At 38.1% G+C, this 20,239-nt stretch overlaps 3 protein-coding genes across 3 annotated transcripts in view; 1 reads left to right on the forward strand and 2 right to left on the reverse strand.

Annotated features, from left to right (window-relative positions):
• Positions 1 to 7,649, reverse strand: part of LOC109479673 — a 36,437-nt gene extending 28,788 nt beyond the window's left edge. The window contains exons 1-8 of the mRNA XM_019781661.1: positions 7,460 to 7,649; positions 6,713 to 6,968; positions 6,051 to 6,122; positions 5,755 to 5,815; positions 5,094 to 5,209; positions 1,886 to 1,994; positions 1,625 to 1,680; positions 1,191 to 1,362 (exon numbers count right to left, since the gene is read on the reverse strand). Of these exons, the coding sequence (XP_019637220.1) occupies positions 1,191 to 1,362; positions 1,625 to 1,680; positions 1,886 to 1,994; positions 5,094 to 5,209; positions 5,755 to 5,815; positions 6,051 to 6,122; positions 6,713 to 6,968; positions 7,460 to 7,536 (919 nt within the window). The 5' untranslated portion in view covers positions 7,537 to 7,649. The remainder of the gene's footprint in view (positions 1 to 1,190; positions 1,363 to 1,624; positions 1,681 to 1,885; positions 1,995 to 5,093; positions 5,210 to 5,754; positions 5,816 to 6,050; positions 6,123 to 6,712; positions 6,969 to 7,459) is intronic.
• Positions 7,650 to 7,910: 261 nt separating this feature from the next.
• On the forward strand, positions 7,911 to 19,877 carry LOC109479904 (phenylalanine--tRNA ligase beta subunit-like). Its single transcript, XM_019781956.1, has 18 exons — positions 7,911 to 8,077; positions 8,452 to 8,507; positions 8,816 to 8,910; positions 9,194 to 9,250; positions 9,543 to 9,615; positions 13,803 to 13,918; positions 14,432 to 14,582; positions 14,982 to 15,090; positions 15,331 to 15,463; positions 15,778 to 15,829; positions 16,304 to 16,365; positions 16,511 to 16,614; positions 16,806 to 16,906; positions 17,270 to 17,350; positions 17,622 to 17,714; positions 17,946 to 18,063; positions 18,521 to 18,676; positions 19,186 to 19,877. Exons 1-18 carry the CDS (start codon positions 8,020 to 8,022, stop codon positions 19,335 to 19,337), a joined length of 1,767 nt encoding a protein of 588 aa, XP_019637515.1. The 5' UTR covers positions 7,911 to 8,019; the 3' UTR covers positions 19,338 to 19,877.
• On the reverse strand, positions 9,897 to 11,107 carry LOC109479862 (toll-like receptor Tollo). Its single transcript, XM_019781899.1, has one exon. It carries the CDS (start codon positions 11,059 to 11,061, stop codon positions 9,931 to 9,933), a length of 1,131 nt encoding a protein of 376 aa, XP_019637458.1. The 5' UTR covers positions 11,062 to 11,107; the 3' UTR covers positions 9,897 to 9,930.
• Positions 19,878 to 20,239: the final 362 nt, after the last annotated feature.

Below are 20,239 nucleotides of genomic sequence, written 5' to 3' on the forward strand. Positions count from 1 at the left end.
GCAAATCGAGATAAACAAATAAGTATGAAATCAAGGTGTATTTTATTTATTTCAATATGAATTATTACATTATTTGGTATGCATAGAAGAAAACTATTTCTCCTTATCTAAAGTTATCCTTGCACATTTGGTAGTAGGAATATAAGACTCTGTTGGAGTATAGCTCATATTGCTAATACAATAGAGTATTAGTAGTTGTTCTATTGTGTTCAGTTGGTACCTACAATTAATATTACCTCTATTGCAACATTTTAACATTGTTTCCACGTGATATATTTAGGATTCAAAATCATACCAAACTTATTGCAACAGGTATTCCACATGATTACAGCTCTGGATTGCACCACCAGTTCTTGATTTTTGCCACAGTCACTTACTTATAAATGTAACTACTGTAGCTGGTCTGACAACTTTTGCTTCATACCCTGAAAAAGTCCCATCCACACCTCTTAGAGGGCACTACTGGGGACAACATTACAAATGTAGCTTGTTCCTTGTAACCTGAATCTCAATGCTCTACTCTCACTACCTTTGGAAATAACACTGTACAAAACATTGTTAACATATGTAAAGAAAATGTTTTTCAGTCTAGCTTTCAAAGAAGCCTTGCACTGGCAAGATCGGCAATGGATGAAGAACGTTTTTTGTGCTATCTTGACTCATTCTTGACTTTCACTGCAGTTGTTCCCTCCCAGAGAAGAGACTAGAAGTCACTTCTGAAACATAAGGCCAAACATTTGAGTAATTAAGGCTGTTACTGTTCAAAATGACAACTTCAAAGGGCTGATCCGAAGTCTTTTTTTAGAAAAAGATGGGTAGGAGGTGCAATGAACAATTTACTCCATTCCCAATTCCAATCATTTGCTCACTGCCATGACAGATTATTCTATAACCAAAAGCTGCAAAATTGCTGAACATTCAAAAGTGTACATTCAAACAATGTACAAATATGTTGTAACAATTAAATATTTTCTGCCTTGCATAGATCAAACCGATAGGTACCAGTAAGACTAATGTTTCAATGATTCCAGATTTAACACCACTTAATGCAACTAATATTAGAAATACTAGTTACAAGTACTAAACTCTAAATGCAGCTATGACAACAATTGCAAATGACAGACAGTATCGGGCAGGGTACTTAAAAGCTGTATCATTTTAAAAGCTTGAAAATAGAAAACAGGCCTTACCACGTGCATATGATGTGGCCAGACTATGGCTGCGAGGTCTCCCCACCCTGTCCAGTTCTCCGGTCAGTGCCACAGAGTCCACCTGTAGATCCATGATGACAGGACTGTGACCAGTGGGCATGCCTGATGCCATGGTGAAGATGGATGCAAAATACACAAAACTCAGCAGCATCTAAGGGGAGAGACAAGAAAATCATTGAGAAAATAATTATTTGTGGTAGCTGCTATTCCTTTTTAAGTCGATGAAGGTAGTAAGATATGACACAAACAGTTACTCAAGCAACTGAATATGATTTCAGCCATTTATTTCCAAAATCATATCCAGTAACTGTTGCTCGAATAAGTAACTGTTTTTTTTTTGCGTACTCCTTTTTAGATTCGGTACTAAATATTCCGAGCTTATTAGCTGAAAGCTTAGTTAATTGTTTACTGACCTGAACGCTGACCAACAGGTAGTTGAACCACTCCAATGGAACAATGTCACTGGCACCTGTGATAAAAAAAGGCAGGTACATTGTAGTGTATGGACAACATGTACCAAATCAATCAATTTTGTACAATGTCATGTACTACTCAAGCTGTACCATTTCCAAGCTGTACCATTTTCATTCACCAAACCAGATTTCTCTTGCTTGAGAAGTTGCATGTTTGGATGTGATTGTACATTTACAAAGTGGGAACATAATCTGACTTACCACAGAGAGTTCCAGTGGACATGGAGAAGAAGAACATCTTGATGAAGAGAACCACCACCAGTTCTGGTGTTTGGGCATCGTCATCATGGACAGCTCTCCAACTCTTGGGCTGAATAAAGACAAAATATGTTTACATGTTTATAAAATTAATCTAAAAAAAAAAGACACAGAACTTCAAACAGTAGCGAAATTTCAAAGAATGAGGAAAATGGGTCATGTTCACGGAACTTTTTTGTACCATGTAATGTGTAAAAAAATGTGTGTGTAGTTTTAGCACAGGCGCTAGGCCACCGAGTTTTTGTTGAGATCTAACAATACATGTAACGTTACATTGTTTTGTAAACCATTAAATAAAATCCTTATTATCATGAAAGTTCATCTGTGTTGGTAGTAATCATAGTAAAACGTTAAACTTTATTCCAACACACTATTTACAGTGTAATAAAATCCTTATTATTGTTTCGCGCATGTTAGAACATACACTGTGTCTCAACAACATATACTCATTCAGCCCGTTGCCATCACAATACAGTGGTCCGTTGAAATATTCCCAAAAATCATACAGTCACATAACACATAACACCGTGAACACGGCCCGTTAAAAGGTTCCCGAGAATCATACGTACACTGAACACGGTCACAAACTGATGAGGATTCCAAAGAACCATACGAACAGATACCGAAGTCTCCCGAAGATTGCCGAGAGCCGAACAGCGACTTCCGAACGCTTCATCTTGGTTAGGTACTTAGTACTAGTATACACTAGGTGCGAAATGCCATTTCAAAAGACCCTATTTTCTGCGAAATGCCATAAGGAAAATAAAAGTCTTGATACTATCTATAATCAAGGGGTAACTAAGTAGCCATGTAAACTTTTTGGGGGTATGATACCATATTTTAAAGAAGATATGAAGCATTTTGTAAAGTCCAATTTCCGGCGAACTGCGTTACCAGGTCGCTGCTGTACAGGTCAATGACATCATCGCTAGCCAATCAGACGCACGATAGGCCCACATTTCCCGCGCGGTTCTAAAATGTAAACGCACACAACTGGCTACATCACCCGACAAGAGTCTTGACATGCTATGTGTAAATGTACTCTAAACACGTCCACAAACCCCACCGACATGTTTTCAGTTCTACATATGTTTCCCAGGCATGAGATTTGGAAAGTGTAGTTGTGCCCAATATCTCTAAAATGTACTATATCGTTGTTTTCTGAGTCTGGGGAGGCAGGGACTTCACACCGAACGTGATTCTAAGTCACATTTTTGCTGCCACCCCAGTTGGTAACGCAGTTCACGGGTAGGTGTTTCCTACCCTGTCATCTTTTTGAAGTTATCACCGCTAGCGCTAGCCCCGGCTTGGGGTTCTATCGAGTCGAGCAGCGGTTTTGCGAACGCATTCGAGTTTGCGAAACCTGTTCTATTCCCGTCGGCCTTTGCGCTACCCTGAACGCCAATGTAACAGCTGAGTAATGAGTGTGCTTTTTATTGTATGATTCAGCGGACCAAGTACCCAGCAGTATGTATTATATATGTATGGTTCATTGTACAGAGAATTCTAGGGAAATTTTTCAACGGACCGTGTTCACGGTGTTATGCGATGAGTGTATGATTCTCGGGAATCTTTCGACGGACAGTGTTCACGGTGTTATGTGTTGAGTTCATGACTCTTCGGATCCTTTCAACGGACCGTGTTCATAGTGTTTGTGTTCAGTGTATGATTATCGGGAATCTTAAGCTTGTACGGAGTGCACAGTATACGAGTGTTCATAAAACAAAGCAACAGCGATCTCAACAAAAACTCGGTGGCCTATCGCCCATGGTTTTAGTAGACTTTGAATAATATAAATGTTATCTTGATATATTTTGTCTAAATAATATTGAATAAAGAACGGTTTAAACAATCTTCAAACTTAATCTTCACAGTAGCGGGAGAGGGAAATAGGGGCAAAAGACTAATACTAATGATTCGATAACAGTAATGATATTAAGTTCACAGTACAAAAGTGACCGTGAGAATGGTGGAAAAAAAAGTACCAAGAAAGTGATTAGGAATTACAATATTTTTGCAAAATTTCATCTTGAATAAACATTATAACTTTGGAATAGTTTGGAATAACTCCAGTATTACTGTTGATAGTAAGCCTATTTTTATAACTGCTTTGTTTAATAGAAATATAATTTTTGTAAATGACTTGTTAGGTACAGATGGAAACTTTATGTCGTATGCTGAATTTTGTGAACTGTATCCAAATAGTTGTGAACAATTTCGATATCAACAACTTATATCTGCAATACCTAAAAGATGGAAAACTTTACTTACTAGTAATCATTTAAAAGAGCTTGTATGTTTACCATTACAAAAAAATTATATGTGGTTAAAAAATACTAAAATTAATAAGTTTTTGTATAATTTCTTTCTGGCTAATACAAATGATGTTATAATTGCCCATAAAGTAAGGTTATCATGGTTTTATTATTTTGATAGGCCCATACCATGGCGAGAAGTATTTATAACATTAACTAAATGTACTATAGACCCTAACGCCCGATATTTTCAGTACCGTTTACTTTATAGATTTTTACCATGTAACAAAGTATTACAAACTTGGAATTTAATCGAATCCAGTACCTGTTCCTTCTGCCATAGTGATGAAGAATCTTACATACATATCTTCTGGGAATGTCCTCATGTGATAGCTTTTTGGAATAACGTAACAAAATTGGTTAAAACAAGAAATTCGTGCAAATTTAGAATTAAATTCTTTTGTAGTTATGTTTGGGGATATTTCTACAAATGCATCCCCTTTAAATAATATCATTATATTATTAGGTAAGATTTTCATTTTCCGATCCCGACATTTTAAGACTTTAAACTTCCAGTCTTTGAAAATATTAACATCTGTCTTTCAAAAGACAGAAGGTCTTATTGCATCTCGGAGGGGAAAGCTGGAGAAGCATCGGGGTAAGTGGGGAACTCTGTGTTCATTATAATTTCTGTTATTGTTATTATGTCATTGTTAAGATTATTTTCATTTCGTCAAGCTCGAAAGTAATGGCTTTATGGGAGGCTTTTCCGTTCTTTATGTTATTTTCTATTTACAAGCCGTCTTGGCTTTTCAGTTTACTTTTGTATTATTTACAGTTATTTTGTTGAAATAAAAAAAAAAAAAACAACATTATAACTTTCTTGCATGACCCACCTCCAGCCTGTAGATGCAAGTGTACAGCCCAGCAAACAGCAGCACTGTGGACAGGTAAGACTGGCCCAGGAACGAGGCGCTGGCTTTGTGTTCATACAGCTGCTGAGTCAGCTTCACTGCAAAAATTACACAAAACTTCCCGCCTCAATCACTACAATCCTGACATGTAACATCCGTGTCCATAATATCACCAGGGTCCATAATATCGCCACCTTCGAAACAGTGTGCTTAACGATATTTTTACTGCAACATACTTTTGGTATGTACTCCTGCACACATCAAATGTACATACCTAGGGTACATTGTATGTTGCAGTAAAAATATCTTTAAGCACACTATTTTTCAAGGTGGCAATATTATGGACCCTGGTGATATTATGGACATGGATGTTACATCCTGACTAATGAGTACATACATTTTGTATACCTAGATATCAAAATAATCATTAAACTTTACTTACAATTGATGAGCACACAAATAGGACTTAATTTGAATGGGACTTTCACTAGGGCTGCAATTTTACTTCTACAAATATTCATTAGCAGTCATGTAAGTAATGTAAATATCTGAATGAAAATGTTTGCCAAGTAGGGTTTTCTTTAACTTTGAATATACTGGACAAAAAGACCCTGCCCCACCAATATCCACCAGTATAGCCTACCTGATGTATATATGACAAGGACCAGGTTCACCAACTGGAAGGTAATCATAATAACTATTCCCTGCAAAAAAATACATCATAACACAGATTATCAAATACTACTATAATAAACAACCACCATGGTTACTAGTAGCCACAGTTTTACTGAATTAACAATTGAAAAAGGGTGCTTTTGAAAACATAAAACAAGTCAGTACAGTCAGTACTACATCTTTGCTATCACAGTGTGCATGTGCATTACATTTGTACACCTTGTCCATCTTTAACAAAGAACATATCATAATAAATCAACTCACAGCAATGAAGATGTCATTGTTCTCAGCAGGATGTGCCAAGTCAATAAGGGACAGAATCCCAACATACAGGGACTGGAGAAACAACATAAATCAATGATACCGTCATAATAACATTGAAATATCTGAGGATTGATACATACATGTATACTGGTAACTATTGTTGTTAATTCATTATTTTACATAGGAGAACATCATGAGCATGTATTGTTCAAAAGATGATACTTTTATTAATATCCATATTTGGTGTAGATCCTGTTTGACACATTACAAATGCATTACTACTAAAATGAATAATATTACAAATACATGTACATTAGCCAGTAGCATTTACTTGGGGTTCCAAAATGACCTCCATGAAAATTTTGATCAGGTTGGTAAGTCACTGAATAAAGAGACTCTTTTTACACAACCAAGAGGTTTATTCAACATATGTTTTGATGACCGTCTGTCACCTTCCTGAAGGCAATTCTTTATTTGGTTCCACAACTAACTACTTCAGGATTTGATTCAGAAGCAAGAATGCAACACTAGCTATGAAATGTCATATATCTACAAAATATCTAGCCTGTGAAACCCAAGCTCCCTACATAGTCCGCCACCCAAGGCGGACTAACTAGGGAGCCGGCGAAAAGCGAGGTTCAGTCAGGCTACAAAATGTCTACCTGCCACAGAAGTGTGATGATGAGTAGGTGTTTTGTGATCCTTTCGATACACGGCGAGGACCACTTGGTCCACCATGCCACGATCTGTGAGCTGGAGCTCTCTGAGCACGTCCGTGACGGATTGCTTCCGCTCTGAAAGGTCACGCCATGCTGACTGGTCAGTCTGTGTCTCAGGGTGGTCAGCGTCCGGTCCAGGTGGTTCACCAGACCTTTGAGTTCCTCTAGCTCTGATTGGTTAAAGGATGGCACACTGCCACTGGAATGATAAAAAATTTCAGTGTACTATATACATGTGGTTCACTAGACCTATATGGCAGTCACTGCCACTGGAATGATAAAAACTTTTAATGACAAAAGTTAATGACAAAAGTTTGACCAACGAAAACTCTGTGACCTACATGACTGACATCCATGTGATTAACAAGACCTTTGAGTAGCTCTGCTTGGTCCAAGAATGGCAATAGTAATAATAACATGAGTTTAATAATACTTTTTTAAATAGACAATCTATCAATAACAGGTACTTTGATAATAAGTTAATCAAAATATTATAGCAATGATAATTCTATCATTAGAATAATTGATATTGATCTGTTTTGAGCTCATAAAAAGATGGGGCTTGGTCTTTGACCTAAATCAAACAGGTCCAACGAACAAGTTACACTGTACAAACTTTTACTTGTGCTACAGCAAATATTTTTGAACACGTTGTTTACAAAATCCTATTTAAAACTGTATAATAGTCACCTGGTAAAGTCCCTGTCTGATGCGTTTATCGACCCTAAGATGGGCCTGGCGTCTTCCTCATCTCTACAGGAGCTCATTCTAGGCCATTGTGACAAGTTTTACTCCCTAAATGGCTCTTAGAAACTTCGGGAGTGATGACAAATGAGTAAATGGGGCACAGATTGCACAGATATGGGAGGTCAAAGGTTCCCGCCAGATTAGTCAACTTTACAAAAGGGGGCGGACAGCTTATGTTTTTATTACCTCCTCTTTGGATAACTTGGGCCAAATATTGGGACATCTATTTACGAATAAATGCTCTATACCTTATTTTTTTCTAAAACTACATAAATACTTGATGATCAGTTTTTTTTCTCATGGGTGTTTTAATTTAAAACCTTGTCCCCCAAATGAAGAGTGGTATCGTAAAAAGAATCTCGCGAGATTTTTTTGCACGAGAAACGGCGAGACATTTCATCATCTTTTCGCTTTTCGGGGAGCAAAGAACAACACTGGCTTTAAATTTGCCCGTTTTCCAGCAATTCTGAAAGTGATCTCGAAGAGAGGGGTACGGAGCAGCCATGCCAACCATAGGAGTAAACAGGGATCTCCTTTTCGAGAGGCTCAGGAGGACGTACAGTGAGTAGACCGCCTCCGTCTGGTTGAAGTTGGTGCATGCATCCGGCATGAACATGTGGAGCGATCGCCCCCCTCCCATACCGGCTGATCACGAAACTTTAAACTTTATAATTATATAGAAAAGAAAACGTCATGCTTCAGTGCACGGAGATAGATGCTTTGTATAATCATTCTTACGCTTTTGCTTTAAGAAGCAAGCCTTGCCTTGATTAGTTTAATTGTTATAACGAGTATTAAAACATTGTAGTGGGCGGGGTCCTTAGTAACATTTATCTTTTGCCTGCTGTGCAAAATTTATCGATTCTGTTGCTATATGATATTTGTCTAATCAATGAAAATATTACAATTAGAGCCTGTCTTCTTTATTTTTCCAGCTGAAGAGGAGTTTGATGAGCTCATGTTTGACTATGGGCTGGAACTGGATGAAGTGGCAAGTACTAGTATATTAATTTAATCAAATGTACTTTTTGTACAATTATGCAGGTATCAAAATACATATCTGCAAATTTGCTGAAGAATTTTTTAGCTTGTTCAGATGAAATACTATCAAGTTACCATTCAGCAAGCTAAATCTCAAACATAAGGCAGGCTGAGTATTACCAATCAAGAATTGCTGAAATCAAAACTTTTGATTTTGAGCCCAGTAATGCCATATGTATTAGTTAGTCAATCTAATGAAACCATTAGGTTGTTGATCAGGGGAGACCGTCAAATGATATATTTATTTCCTCTGCACAGACTTCTGAGAAGGCCATGTTGGAGAAGGAGCAGGGAGTGACTGCACAGGGAGCTTCTGAAGCCATCATCTACAGGATAGAGATACCTGCCAACAGGTGAAATATCTGACCAAACTATCTTCATACTCATAGTTTCGTCATAACTGCCTGCCTTTTCATGTTTACTGAAGGAAAACATATTGTTTTTGCTCAGTTTCTTCTAATTCCAAACACTGACCTGATCAATGACCTGAACCAGACCATGCCATCTGTTACCATGGTAACTAGTATAGGGTTACATCATGTTGCAATTTTTTAGCAGGTGGGATTTATACTCCTGTCTGACCATATATGTGAATGGTCAGACAGGAGTATAAAACTTCTCTCTTTTATTCTACAGATATGACTTACTGTGCTTGGAAGGTCTGGTGAGAGCCTTACTGGTTTTCCAAGAAAAGTGAGTATACACATTGTCTACAGCTAGACACTTGCTTTATTGAAGCCTCTATATACATTACTATATATATCCACATGATGATTGTATGCATCACATTCTATTAACCATCAGTGCAATTGATATTTTGTATTATCACAATTATTACATCACAACTTACATCATTTGTTATACCTTAGTACCAATCTGTGTCTTTCTTGCCTTCAGAGACATTGTTCTCCTAGCATTTGTGCTTCTATTGTCACTAGAGACTTAATTGATTAATTATAAGCTAAATAAATTTTGTTGATTACAGACAGAAGGCGCCCAAATACAAGGCTGTCCCCCCTGCCGATGGCAACATGCAACAGCTCATTATTCAAGAAGCGGTAAGATTCGAGATTTGTTTATGGCTTACACAAAATCTGTTTCATCTTGTGATCAACAAAAACACAGCAATTACTACGGATTACATTTAAGCTTAGGTAATTCTGCTGCTGGTGTCCCTGCCACAGGGGTGTGCAGCAGTCGGCTAGTAGTACTGGTCTTCACTCTACACCTCTAGGCGGCCCTATATCCAGCGGGTTAACACTGGCAAGGGCGCACTCTGTATTGTCTTTCTTCACACACTTTATCCAGGCCTAGTCTAACTATATTTAATTGCCTCTCATCCTCTTGGTGACACAAACTAACAAATACACAACTTAAACTACATCCTCTTCAATATCTTCCTCCTCCTGTACTAGTAACTCATTTCCGAGAGGTTCCCCTAGTGCCTGCCGTAGTCTGGCCCAGAACAGAGGCAGATGTTGCTGGTTGTTTGGCCAGCGTAGGTAGGTGTCCCTGTTGACGATGTTATTCAGCAGCGGGTAGCGCTGTAAGACGCGGTCCGGGATGTTCTCCAGAAACACGAGAATCAGGCTGACCCTACGCGGGTCGAACAGGTGATGTCTCCCCTGGGACATCTGTAGCTCGTAGTTACACCAGTTGCTCCGCAGGAAGCTCCTGGTGATGATGCAGACCGTCTTCCTGCTCGTCTCCACCGCGTCTCGGATGTTGTGTAAGATGGGCACCCCGCCAACAAAGTCACGTTCTCCGATACACAAGCGGTAGCGCGGACGGCGGCCTTCCAACATGGGGGACAACACGCGGGACACCCAGGCTTCATCATTGCTGCTGTGTGCCACAAAGGCGTCGTATCTGAATTGCCGTGGTTGATCGCGAATTTCTTCATATCCACGGAGATGAAGTCTAACTCTAAACCACATGTAAGCAAAGTAGCCGCTACAGAAATTCACAAGGATGGCAGAGAGCATGTAAAGGAAAAGGAAAGAGGTTGTTAAGGTGCAGGCATAGAGGTTACGGTGAGAGGCACAATCAGGATGAAATTTCTGAAGATCTGTGTCGTGAAGATCAGGAGGAGTGTTACATTGGTACCTTCCATCTGTCCATCCCTGCACTACAGAAGGGTGATCCTCAGACCAGGATATGAACCACTCAATCTCACAGTCACAGAAGAATGGGTTATCATTGATGGCCAGGGTCTCAAGCCCTGGTAAAATGGTCTCAAAAGTGGACTCATTCAACACAGTGATACGGTTCCAAGACAGGAATAAACTGTGTAATTTGGAGTTAGCTGTGAACAAAGTCTGCGGAAGGTACGTTATTGTGTTTGAAGACAAGTCAACAATACGTAGGTTAGCATGAACTTTGAACAAGTCCACAGGGATGTATGTTATGGAAGATAAGGATAGGTCAATGACCTCTAGATTGGGCATGCCATATAAGATGCTGTTATTTGAAAAACTAGTCCAGATTTCTCCTGTCTCTTTCATATTTAGAGTTGTCAAAGATACAAGACCATGAAATATTTCTCCAAAGCCTTGCTGTGAAGAAAGTTTGTTTCTGCTGAGATCTAGCTCTGTTAAGTTTTGTAGTTTTTTAAAGAATATACACGTACCATAACATCGGGATGATCGGGAAAACAGATCATTGTTGGACAAGTCCAGCGATTTTAGCATATTGTTTTCAGGGAACTTAAAACTAAAAGTGTAACTTTTCAGATGGAGTTGGTTGTAACTCAGATCAATGTGCTTAATGCTGACTAGACCAGTAAAGTCTAGAAAGTCAAAAGAAAATATGTATAACTTGTTTCTTGTAATATTCAACACTTCAAGAGATCTTAAATCAGAGAACAATAACTGTGGTAATTGAATTAAGTCATTTCCATACAAGTCCAGCTCTACTAGTGAAGTTAGATTTGCAAATGCCCTGCTTGAAACAATACCTAAAGTACTTTTTCTGAATGTCAATATCTTTAGCTTGTCCAGTCCAGCAAATGTATTGTCTTTCAAATTTGTAATGTAATTGAAATCAAGCTGGAGAATCTCTAGGTTTTGAAGTCCTTGAAAACCAAATGGCTCAATTTCTAGTTTATTAGTGACCCTAGTCAAAGAAAAGAATTTCAGGTTAGTTAGGTCATTGAAGTCACCTTGGTGGATTATTCGAACACCAGTTACATTCATGTGTAGTTTTCTCAGAGTTTTTGATACTTCTGATAATGCAGCCTTTGGAATCTGTTTCAGGGGCACAAATGACAGATCCAAGAACTGCAAACTAGATAATCCATGAAAAGCTAACCCAGGCAGTTCAGGGAGGTGATTTCCTATAAGGACAAGATCTTTAAGATGGCTCAACCCTTGAAAACCATTGTCTTGTATTTCCTTAATCTGTGTAAACCAAAGATTCAATGTCCTCAAGCTTGTGTTCTGTAGACAATCAAAGGAACCAGCTTGAATGACTGGTATGTCATACAATTTTAATCTGATTTCTGTTATGTTACAGCCAGTCAAACCTTCAAGAGCCTCTTGTAAGTTTGAAAACAAGATAGGAAGGCGAGAGATGTCTAAAGTGTGTATAGCACTGAACAGAGTGAAGAAAGATTTGTCTATGTGACTTATTGGGTTGTCAGAAAAGTCCAGTAAATCAAACTCATGCAAGACGAAAGGCTCAAAATCAGAATAGTTCAAAGAGACAATGTCATTGCCATACAGTAATAGCACACGCAGTGAAGTCATGGCAGCAAAATCATGTATAAAGTTGCCCCTAATGATTTGATTGTTGGAAACATCTAACTTTCTGAGATTTAGCCCCTTCCAAATGTCAGCTTGAAGGATGTTGGACAGACTGTTGGTAGAAAGGTCAAGATTTTGCAAAGTAGAAAGTGGAGCAAAAATTCCAGGTGGCAGGTAGGACAAATAATTCTCTGCTAGCAACAATGTCTTCAGGCTGGACAGGTTATAGAAGGCAGCTGGTTCAATGACTGACAGACTGTTTGTTGCTAAGCTGAGAACCTCCAGAAAGCATAAGGAAGAAAAGGAGCTGTTCTGTATTGCCTGGATGTTGTTGAGGCTCAGGTCCAGGTTGGTAATATTGTTGGGAAGATTGCCTGGAATCTGACTCAGTCCACGTTTGGAACAGTCAGCTGTCTGGTTTTCAATGGTGCAGCATGAAGTTCCTGAAATTAACCAAAATTTTCCTTTGTTATAGAATCTCATCAGTTAGCACAACAAATGTACAAGATAGAGTTGTACAGGTTGTAGCACAGATTATCAACTTCCTCATATTCATAACTGTTAATTAATGACTTCCTGTCCACATTTTTGTGCAATACTACTGAGGAAGTGTTTTGCGACCTTCCAGTCTGCTTTTTTTTCACTTTCACTTCCTCAACAACCCCCCCCCCCCACACACACACACATACATACACACTCATAGTCATACTCACACTCAACATCTTAAGATGGGGGTCTCTAATACACTTTGTATGATACAAAATTCAACTAACCTTGTATTCCTATACATAGGGCTAAAGCCATACTAAGTGTTGAAGACTGCTTAAATCCAAACAGTCTCAGGCTAGTGCCTTTGGCATCCCCTCTTGTGGCCATGGCAGGTGTTGAAACTGGAAAAGAGAGATTCGCAAGATGTTGAATTACTAAAGTCAATGGTGATGCGTTTTAGGTTTGACCATAACACATTATCAAAGTGAGCAACATCAGGTTTACAGCTTATTACAATTGTACAAATACAATAGAATGTAGTAAACAAATGCATAACCGTATGTAGTTACTAGTTAGTATCTACGTTTTAACCTAGATTGTGCCTGAGAAGTGAGGTTACAAACCTGACTAACACTGAGAACTTAGCAAAATGTAACCAGGTTGTCGTCAAAAGGTCCTTGTTGTATTGAGCCTGGTGCCAACAGGTTGTAACTGGTATCAGGAACTTTTGTGACTGAGGTTTCAATTAAAAAGCATGTGAAAAGCATGTGAGTGTTCTATTAAAGGAACTAGCTGTGAAGTTTCACTTTCTTGTTTGTTTCCTTTTTGATTGTAAGCACATGCATGTAAGTATGTGTGGAAAAACAGTTGATTCAAGTGTAAACACCTTGTAAAACAAATAGATTAAACTGCTTACTGCTCACTGTTGATTTACATGATTGTACAGTAGCTGCCATGTATGTTTGTTTGATATGTTCAAATTTGACTCCTATGTTGTTTCCATGTACATGCAGACTGCGCAGGTGCGCCCCCATGCAGTCTGTGCGGTACTGCGGGGTGTCAACTTTACTCAGGCCATGTACCAGAGCTTCATTGACCTACAGGACAAACTGCACCAGAACCTCTGCAGGTAATGCCAACAGTTTGGTAGTTATACAAATCATTGTTTACTTTTTCCTTGCTGTTTAACCCTATAAACTTAATATGTAAGGTTGTCTAGATTTTTCAAGAAATAACCAAGAATTATGGCTGAAGTTTGTCAAGATGAGTACAATTTGTTTTGCTCCTTTTTGCCCTTACTCCTACCACTAATACCTCATTAACAAATGAATACAGTAATTGTTTAAAGTTAAAACTTTTGGTCCAACACAAAAAATTCTCTCACCTAGAGCTTTTGACCAGTCTACTGAGAAAGACCAGAGTGACTGGTTGAAAGCTCTAGGTGAGAGAATTTTTTGTGTTGGACCAAACGTTTTAACTTTAAACATGTAACTACCAACACAGATGAACTTTCATGATAATACAGTAATTGAGTATTTTAGTTTTGACAATGCCTCAAGTTGTGAAGCTTTTGACATACAGTATATTGAACAATGACATGTACTTCAATCAAGGTGATGATATGCTTCTTTTATGCCCACAGAAAGAGGAGCCTGGTTGCCATCGGAACCCATGACCTTGACACCATCCAAGGTCCCTTCATCTACAACGCAAAGCCACCAGCAGAGATCAAGTTCAAGCCTCTCAACCAGACCAAGGAGTACACAGCTGTGGAACTCATGCAACTGTACAAGGTTGGTCAGAGAAGTTCTTCTCTTTTCTGTTTATTAATTCTCTTCAAGTTTTACTATTGAAATACAAATTACTCAGACTGAGTGAGCAAGAAAAACTGTAATTCACTTTATGTTCACAGTAGCAAAAGTTCACGGTCTGAGAAAAATGGACATGTTCACGGAACTATATATTCACGGTGGCGACAGGTGCAGGAAAAAGAAAGTCCAGGAATTATTTGTTAACTGTAATGATAAGTTCACAATACAGAAGTGACAGTGAAACAGAGAACATAATAGTACGGTGAAAAAATCAGGAATTACAGTATACAGTGGTATTAAATTAAAATTTCTTCACAAGCAATAGTTAGACATGTATGAATGATTTTGGTTATAATTTTTCTTTTCTCCTTTGTTGTGTAGTCTGACAGCCATCTCAAGCACTTCCTGCACATTATCGAAGACAAACCTGTGTACCCCATCATCTATGACCAGAATGGTGTGGTCCTGTCCATGCCACCAATTATCAATGGTAAGGAACATACCAATATCTGTTGCAGGGTGAAAAAGCATCAAGAAGTACATGTAGTGATATCTTTAAAACTAATTGAATTCCGAGAATGAGTGTATGCTATAGCATTTTTGATTGTTCATTTTATAGTACAAAAATGTAACAATTTAGATGTTTTCAATGTTTTTCTTTCACCCATAACTTACTAGGTCCTAACTACACAGACATGCTACATTGTTCCATCTCTTTAAATCTCCATAGGTGAACATTCAAAGATTACCCTGAACACCAAGAACGTTTTCATCGAGTGTACGGCCACAGACCTGCACAAAGCTAAGATGGTGTTGGACTCTCTGGTCACCATTTTCTCTGAGTACTGCCAGACACCTTTCATGTGAGTTCAACCAGGCTTTGCAAAAACCTAGCATTTTCACAAATAGTACTCTATGCTACCATTCAGTGAACAAGGTGGACGGAGTTGGCCAAAATTTGGGTTAGCCCCAATTTACTTAGTGTTGGCTAGAACATTTAGCCCTTTTGGTCATAATGAAGTATACCAACACAGATGAACTTTCATGCTAAATACTCTACGCTGCTAATTTTGTATGGCCTTGAAGAATTATCATGAAATCCTAAATTTCTTGTTTGTCAATGAGAAGTTTTCCTTCAAAGTTGCTAATTTCCTTCCTTTTTTTAAACTATTTATAGGGTTGAGGCTGGGGAGGTGACCACCCCAGATGGTACCAAGCTTACATATCCTGTAAGTGCAGAGCAAGATGTTTCGAAAAATACAGCATTCATGCAACATTTTATTATGTAAAATACTGTTTGTATGTATTGAATTGTTTTTAAAATGTGTAAATTGGGCGCAATTCAGTGATACACTGCAATGTTCAATAAAGTGATCGTAAATCTTGAATCTTGAACGGAGTCTAATAATCTTAGTCATAGCGTGTCTTTTATTCATTTGCTGGTTTATTCCTGTCAGCAGTTTTGTTGATGTTTAATGATGCATTCATAATTATTCCACATCTCTTATCGCATAATACATCTTCTTCTTACATCGTGGTCTGCAAATTAAATTTGAGTTTACTGTACATGACAGACATGTTATTCATAATATGTACATTGTATGTTTCTTCTAACAAGAGGTTGTCAACAGTCAACATTTTTGGCCACACCCCAGGGGTGGAGCCATCTTTCTCTCTTTGAACTTCCTACTTTCTTTCACCAGGCTCTTCCCTACAGAGAGGAGATTGTTGATGTGGCCTGGATCAACAAGAGTGTAGGAATAAGGTTAGTCATTTCTACTTGGTTTTGTTTTAAAAGATTCTTGTTGACCTTGAATTAGTTCCATCTTAGTAACATTTTGAAAATGCACTCTTTCAGGATGATAATTAAACAAATATGTCCTTACTGACATATGTTATGCCTTTTGTAGTGAGAGTCCTGAGTCCATAGCCAAACTGCTGACCAGGATGTGTTTATCATCAGAGGTCGTGGAAGAGTCAAAGGTCAAAGTTGAGATCCCACCCACCAGATATGATATCCTTTCTTGTTACAGGCACAAATTTTAATGAAAGTGACAGGTAGAAATATCAACTGTCATTTTTTAGTGGATAAGAGTTAATCTTAGATTACTGAACTCACTGGCACTACCAGCAATAAATGTTCTTAAAGTTCTATAATGATAAGTTGTCTACCAAAGCCATGTGTGTTTCCTTAACCTTCCTCACATATCATCCATGCGTGTGACATCATGGAGGATGTGGCTATAGGATATGGCTACAACAACATCCAGATGACCTTCCCTAAAACCAACACCATAGGAGACCAGGCAAGTCTCTCAGTAGATCTCTGATGTTATACAACATACCTACTACACAAAATAATAATTGTTTGTTGCATTAAAGATTATTTAGAGGGGAAGGCCCAGCAGCAAATAGAATCATTTAAGATGGTTCTAATTAATTCTTACCCAATTGCCAAGCAGAAAAGTTTTTTATCGGATAGGATGGAATAAATATGTGAAAAGGAAGAACTTTGACATAATTTAATAGTGCTCAAGACCATTTGTAATATGGTTGATTATGTAAGTGTTGCATTGGGCATGCAAAATACACTATGATATTAGCTGTATCAATGTACAACTTTTGTTAGATTGGAATCAATATTTGTCATGATCGCCTTTTTTCTGTAGTTTGGGCTAAATAAAGTCACAGACCTCCTGAGACAAGACATTGCAGCTGCCGGCTTCACCGAGGTTCTCTCCTTCTCATTGGTGAGACAGCATCTACATCATTACATAAACCCATGTCTGACCAATCAAAAGTTGTGTAACATATTTTATCTGCAAATAAAGAACACAAAATACACACTCAAGTACAGTTACAAGTGTGAATGTATGTCTTTGAGTAAGACTTAATAATTTCAATTCTCTGTTCTTTTCTGTAAGATATATAATTCCATGATGTATGTAGTGCTATGAAATGTATATATACATTGTTTTTCACATGTAGTTGCTTGTGTAGTGATTCTGTGTTGCCTTCCAGTGTTCTAGAGATGATGTAGCAGGGAAACTCAACAAAGACATCGAGTCCTCTGGTGCTGTTCACATCGCAAACCCCAAAACTCTAGAATTCCAGGTGAGAAATACAAAGTTTCCCTCCACTTAATTTATTTTTTTACATTTTACATACTGACTACAAGTTACAAAGTAACAGTCAAGATGATGTTTTTATTATACAGTGTTTGTACATGTATATTTCATAAAGATTACTTTACACAAATTATGATGTGAAGTTTCATAATGTTTAACTCTTGGTTACATACTGAAGCTACTGCTGTAACCACAGTAACTGTTGCTATGTTTCCAGATTGCTAGAACAACCTTGCTGCCAGGCATTCTGAAAACCATTGCTTCCAACAAGAAGATGCCCCTTCCCATGAAACTGTTTGAGATCTCAGATATCATTCTACAGGACAAGGACAAAGGTTTGTTAGATACTAGTACTGCCCCTTGACAAGTTAAATTTTCAACCAGTATCTGTCACACCTTTTCCCCATTTTCTTTCTAATTTCATCATTCCTTTCTGGTCAAATTTCTTGTTACGCATACCAAAATTAGCAAAAATTGCCATGCTTGTAGCTAGTTGAGAAAAGATTAAATGACAATGACAGACTATTGGCAGTCAAAAAACAGTCTATTGTTCTAAAGTGTGAAAATTGATTTCACTTTAGAAAAGAATATAACTGCATTAACTAAAAGTAGACTCAATGCTCTGTATGCAAACAGAGGCCTAATACTAGGATTACTGTTACTTAAATTGATGGAAAGCAGTGTGAAAATCTGCCTATTTCATGTGACATTGTTGAATGTACAAAACATGTACATGCAAATCGATTTTGAATAAAACTGAACTGAACGTTCTCTCTTCCTACTGTGTTTTAGATGTCGGTGCGAAGAACTTGCGACACTTCTGTGCCGTGTACTACAACAAGAACCCCGGGTTTGAGATCATCCACGGTCTGCTGGACAGGTTCATGCAGCTGTTGGAGGTTCCCTACAGTAAGGAGGGGAGTGGCTACTTCATCAGGGCAGCTGACGGTCAGTTGTCTGGAGTTATTCATCCTAAAGAGTACATTTAAGACCAAATGACACCAAAAAAGTATTTAGAATACATACTATACAGAAGTATACATAATATAGTTACTTAAAGTTTGTTTCAATCATGTTGACTGAAAAATTGAGTCCGTACGGGCATCCAAAAGACTTAGTGCATTTTTGGAGATGCTCTAGCAAGCTTCCCAATCACCTGCCTCAGGCATCTCTATTTGCATCTCTATGTTTTATTTTTGCATTTCTGTATTTTTTTTCCATTACCTAAAAAGCTGATCAGAACTTGAGTTAAACTTTGCAGTCAGTATGTTAGAGCTGCTGTATTGAAACATTTTCTTCAACTGTTGCATGAAATGCCATGTAATTCTAGGGAACATGGAATTCTCAATTATATTTCTGTAACAATTTTCCATAAAATCTGAAAACTATGTAGTCATGTGTTGGTCAATTGTTGACATCTTGATACAGATTCTTTGTTTTTGTTTACCCTCCCTCAGATCCTACCTTCTTCCCCGGTCGCTGTGCTGAGGTTGTGGTGAAAGCTCAGGTTGTGGGGAAGCTGGGAGTTCTACACCCTGATGTAATCACCAAGTTTGAACTCAACAACCCGTGTGCAGCTCTGGAAATCAACCTGGAAGCCTTACTTTAACCAATCAGCTCTCAGCTTTTAGGCTGGTGTTTTAGTGTCCAATAGGAAGTGGCTATAATTATCCCATGATGCAACACTCTTAATATTTGTGGGAATGAAAATGATTATGTGAGCATGCAATTCTGTTGTATGCAGAACAGTTACCTCTGTCAGCATTGTAATATTGTATGGGCCAGTTGGGAAAAGTACAGATATGCTTAGGGACTGCATCAAGTTGCATGAAAAGGGCTTTACTTCACTTTAAGGACAGAGACAGACTGCTGAAAATAAGTAAGTAAGTAATGTTAGGGAAGTTTACTCAAAGCTGATATGTAGGGGTTGATATTGGAGGGAGCAAGAATGGTAAATATATAAATTAAGGGGAAGGGGAAACAATACAAGTAGGGTAGGTATGGATAAGGGTGTTGTGAGACAATGTGAGATGTACAGTACTGTGGTACAAATATGCATGGCCACAGACTAGGAAACTTGTGAATAAAACTGGCTACTTGATAAGGTGGCACTGCTCCTGCAATGCCTGATGCTATATGTTTAAACCTTTGAACGAAGTAAAAATGTCCAGGTGGCAACTACAAACACTTGCCTCTAGAATGTATAGATAATAATTGTCCAAAACTATGGTGTGTATGCACTGTTACTATCCATAAATGAAGGTCCCTTTGTGTGAAAAATAGCTTGTCACTGATATGGCAGTTGGCTGTTGGGATGATTTGGCCACAATATTGTCTATAATGGGTATCATTAGATGGTTTGAATGTCTAATTCTGGACGTGTTTGAATGAATGGCAGGACTTTGAAGGGGACATTAGAAGTCTTTATAACTTCAGAAACTGTCGAGTTAGGCCACACCAATTTAATTTGTTGGTTCTCGGATTCGCCTCTTCGTTTTTTTTCTGATTTGC

Source organism: Branchiostoma belcheri, unplaced genomic scaffold (assembly GCF_001625305.1).
Source record: "Branchiostoma belcheri isolate BF01 breed outbred unplaced genomic scaffold, Haploidv18h27 scaffold5, whole genome shotgun sequence".
NCBI lineage: Eukaryota > Metazoa > Chordata > Leptocardii > Amphioxiformes > Branchiostomatidae > Branchiostoma > Branchiostoma belcheri.

Coding starts and splice junctions, on each gene's coding strand:
- LOC109479904 (XM_019781956.1), top strand. CDS start 8,020: ATGCCAACCATAGGAGTAAACAGGGATCTCCTTTTCGAGAGGCTCAGG. Junction 8,078..8,451: donor GAGGCTCAGGAGGACGTACA/GTGAGTAGACCG, acceptor TTATTTTTCCAG/CTGAAGAGGAGTTTGATGAG. Junction 15,091..15,330: donor CATGCCACCAATTATCAATG/GTAAGGAACATA, acceptor AAATCTCCATAG/GTGAACATTCAAAGATTACC.
- LOC109479862 (XM_019781899.1), bottom strand. CDS start 11,061: ATGAAAGAGACAGGAGAAATCTGGACTAGTTTTTCAAATAACAGCATC.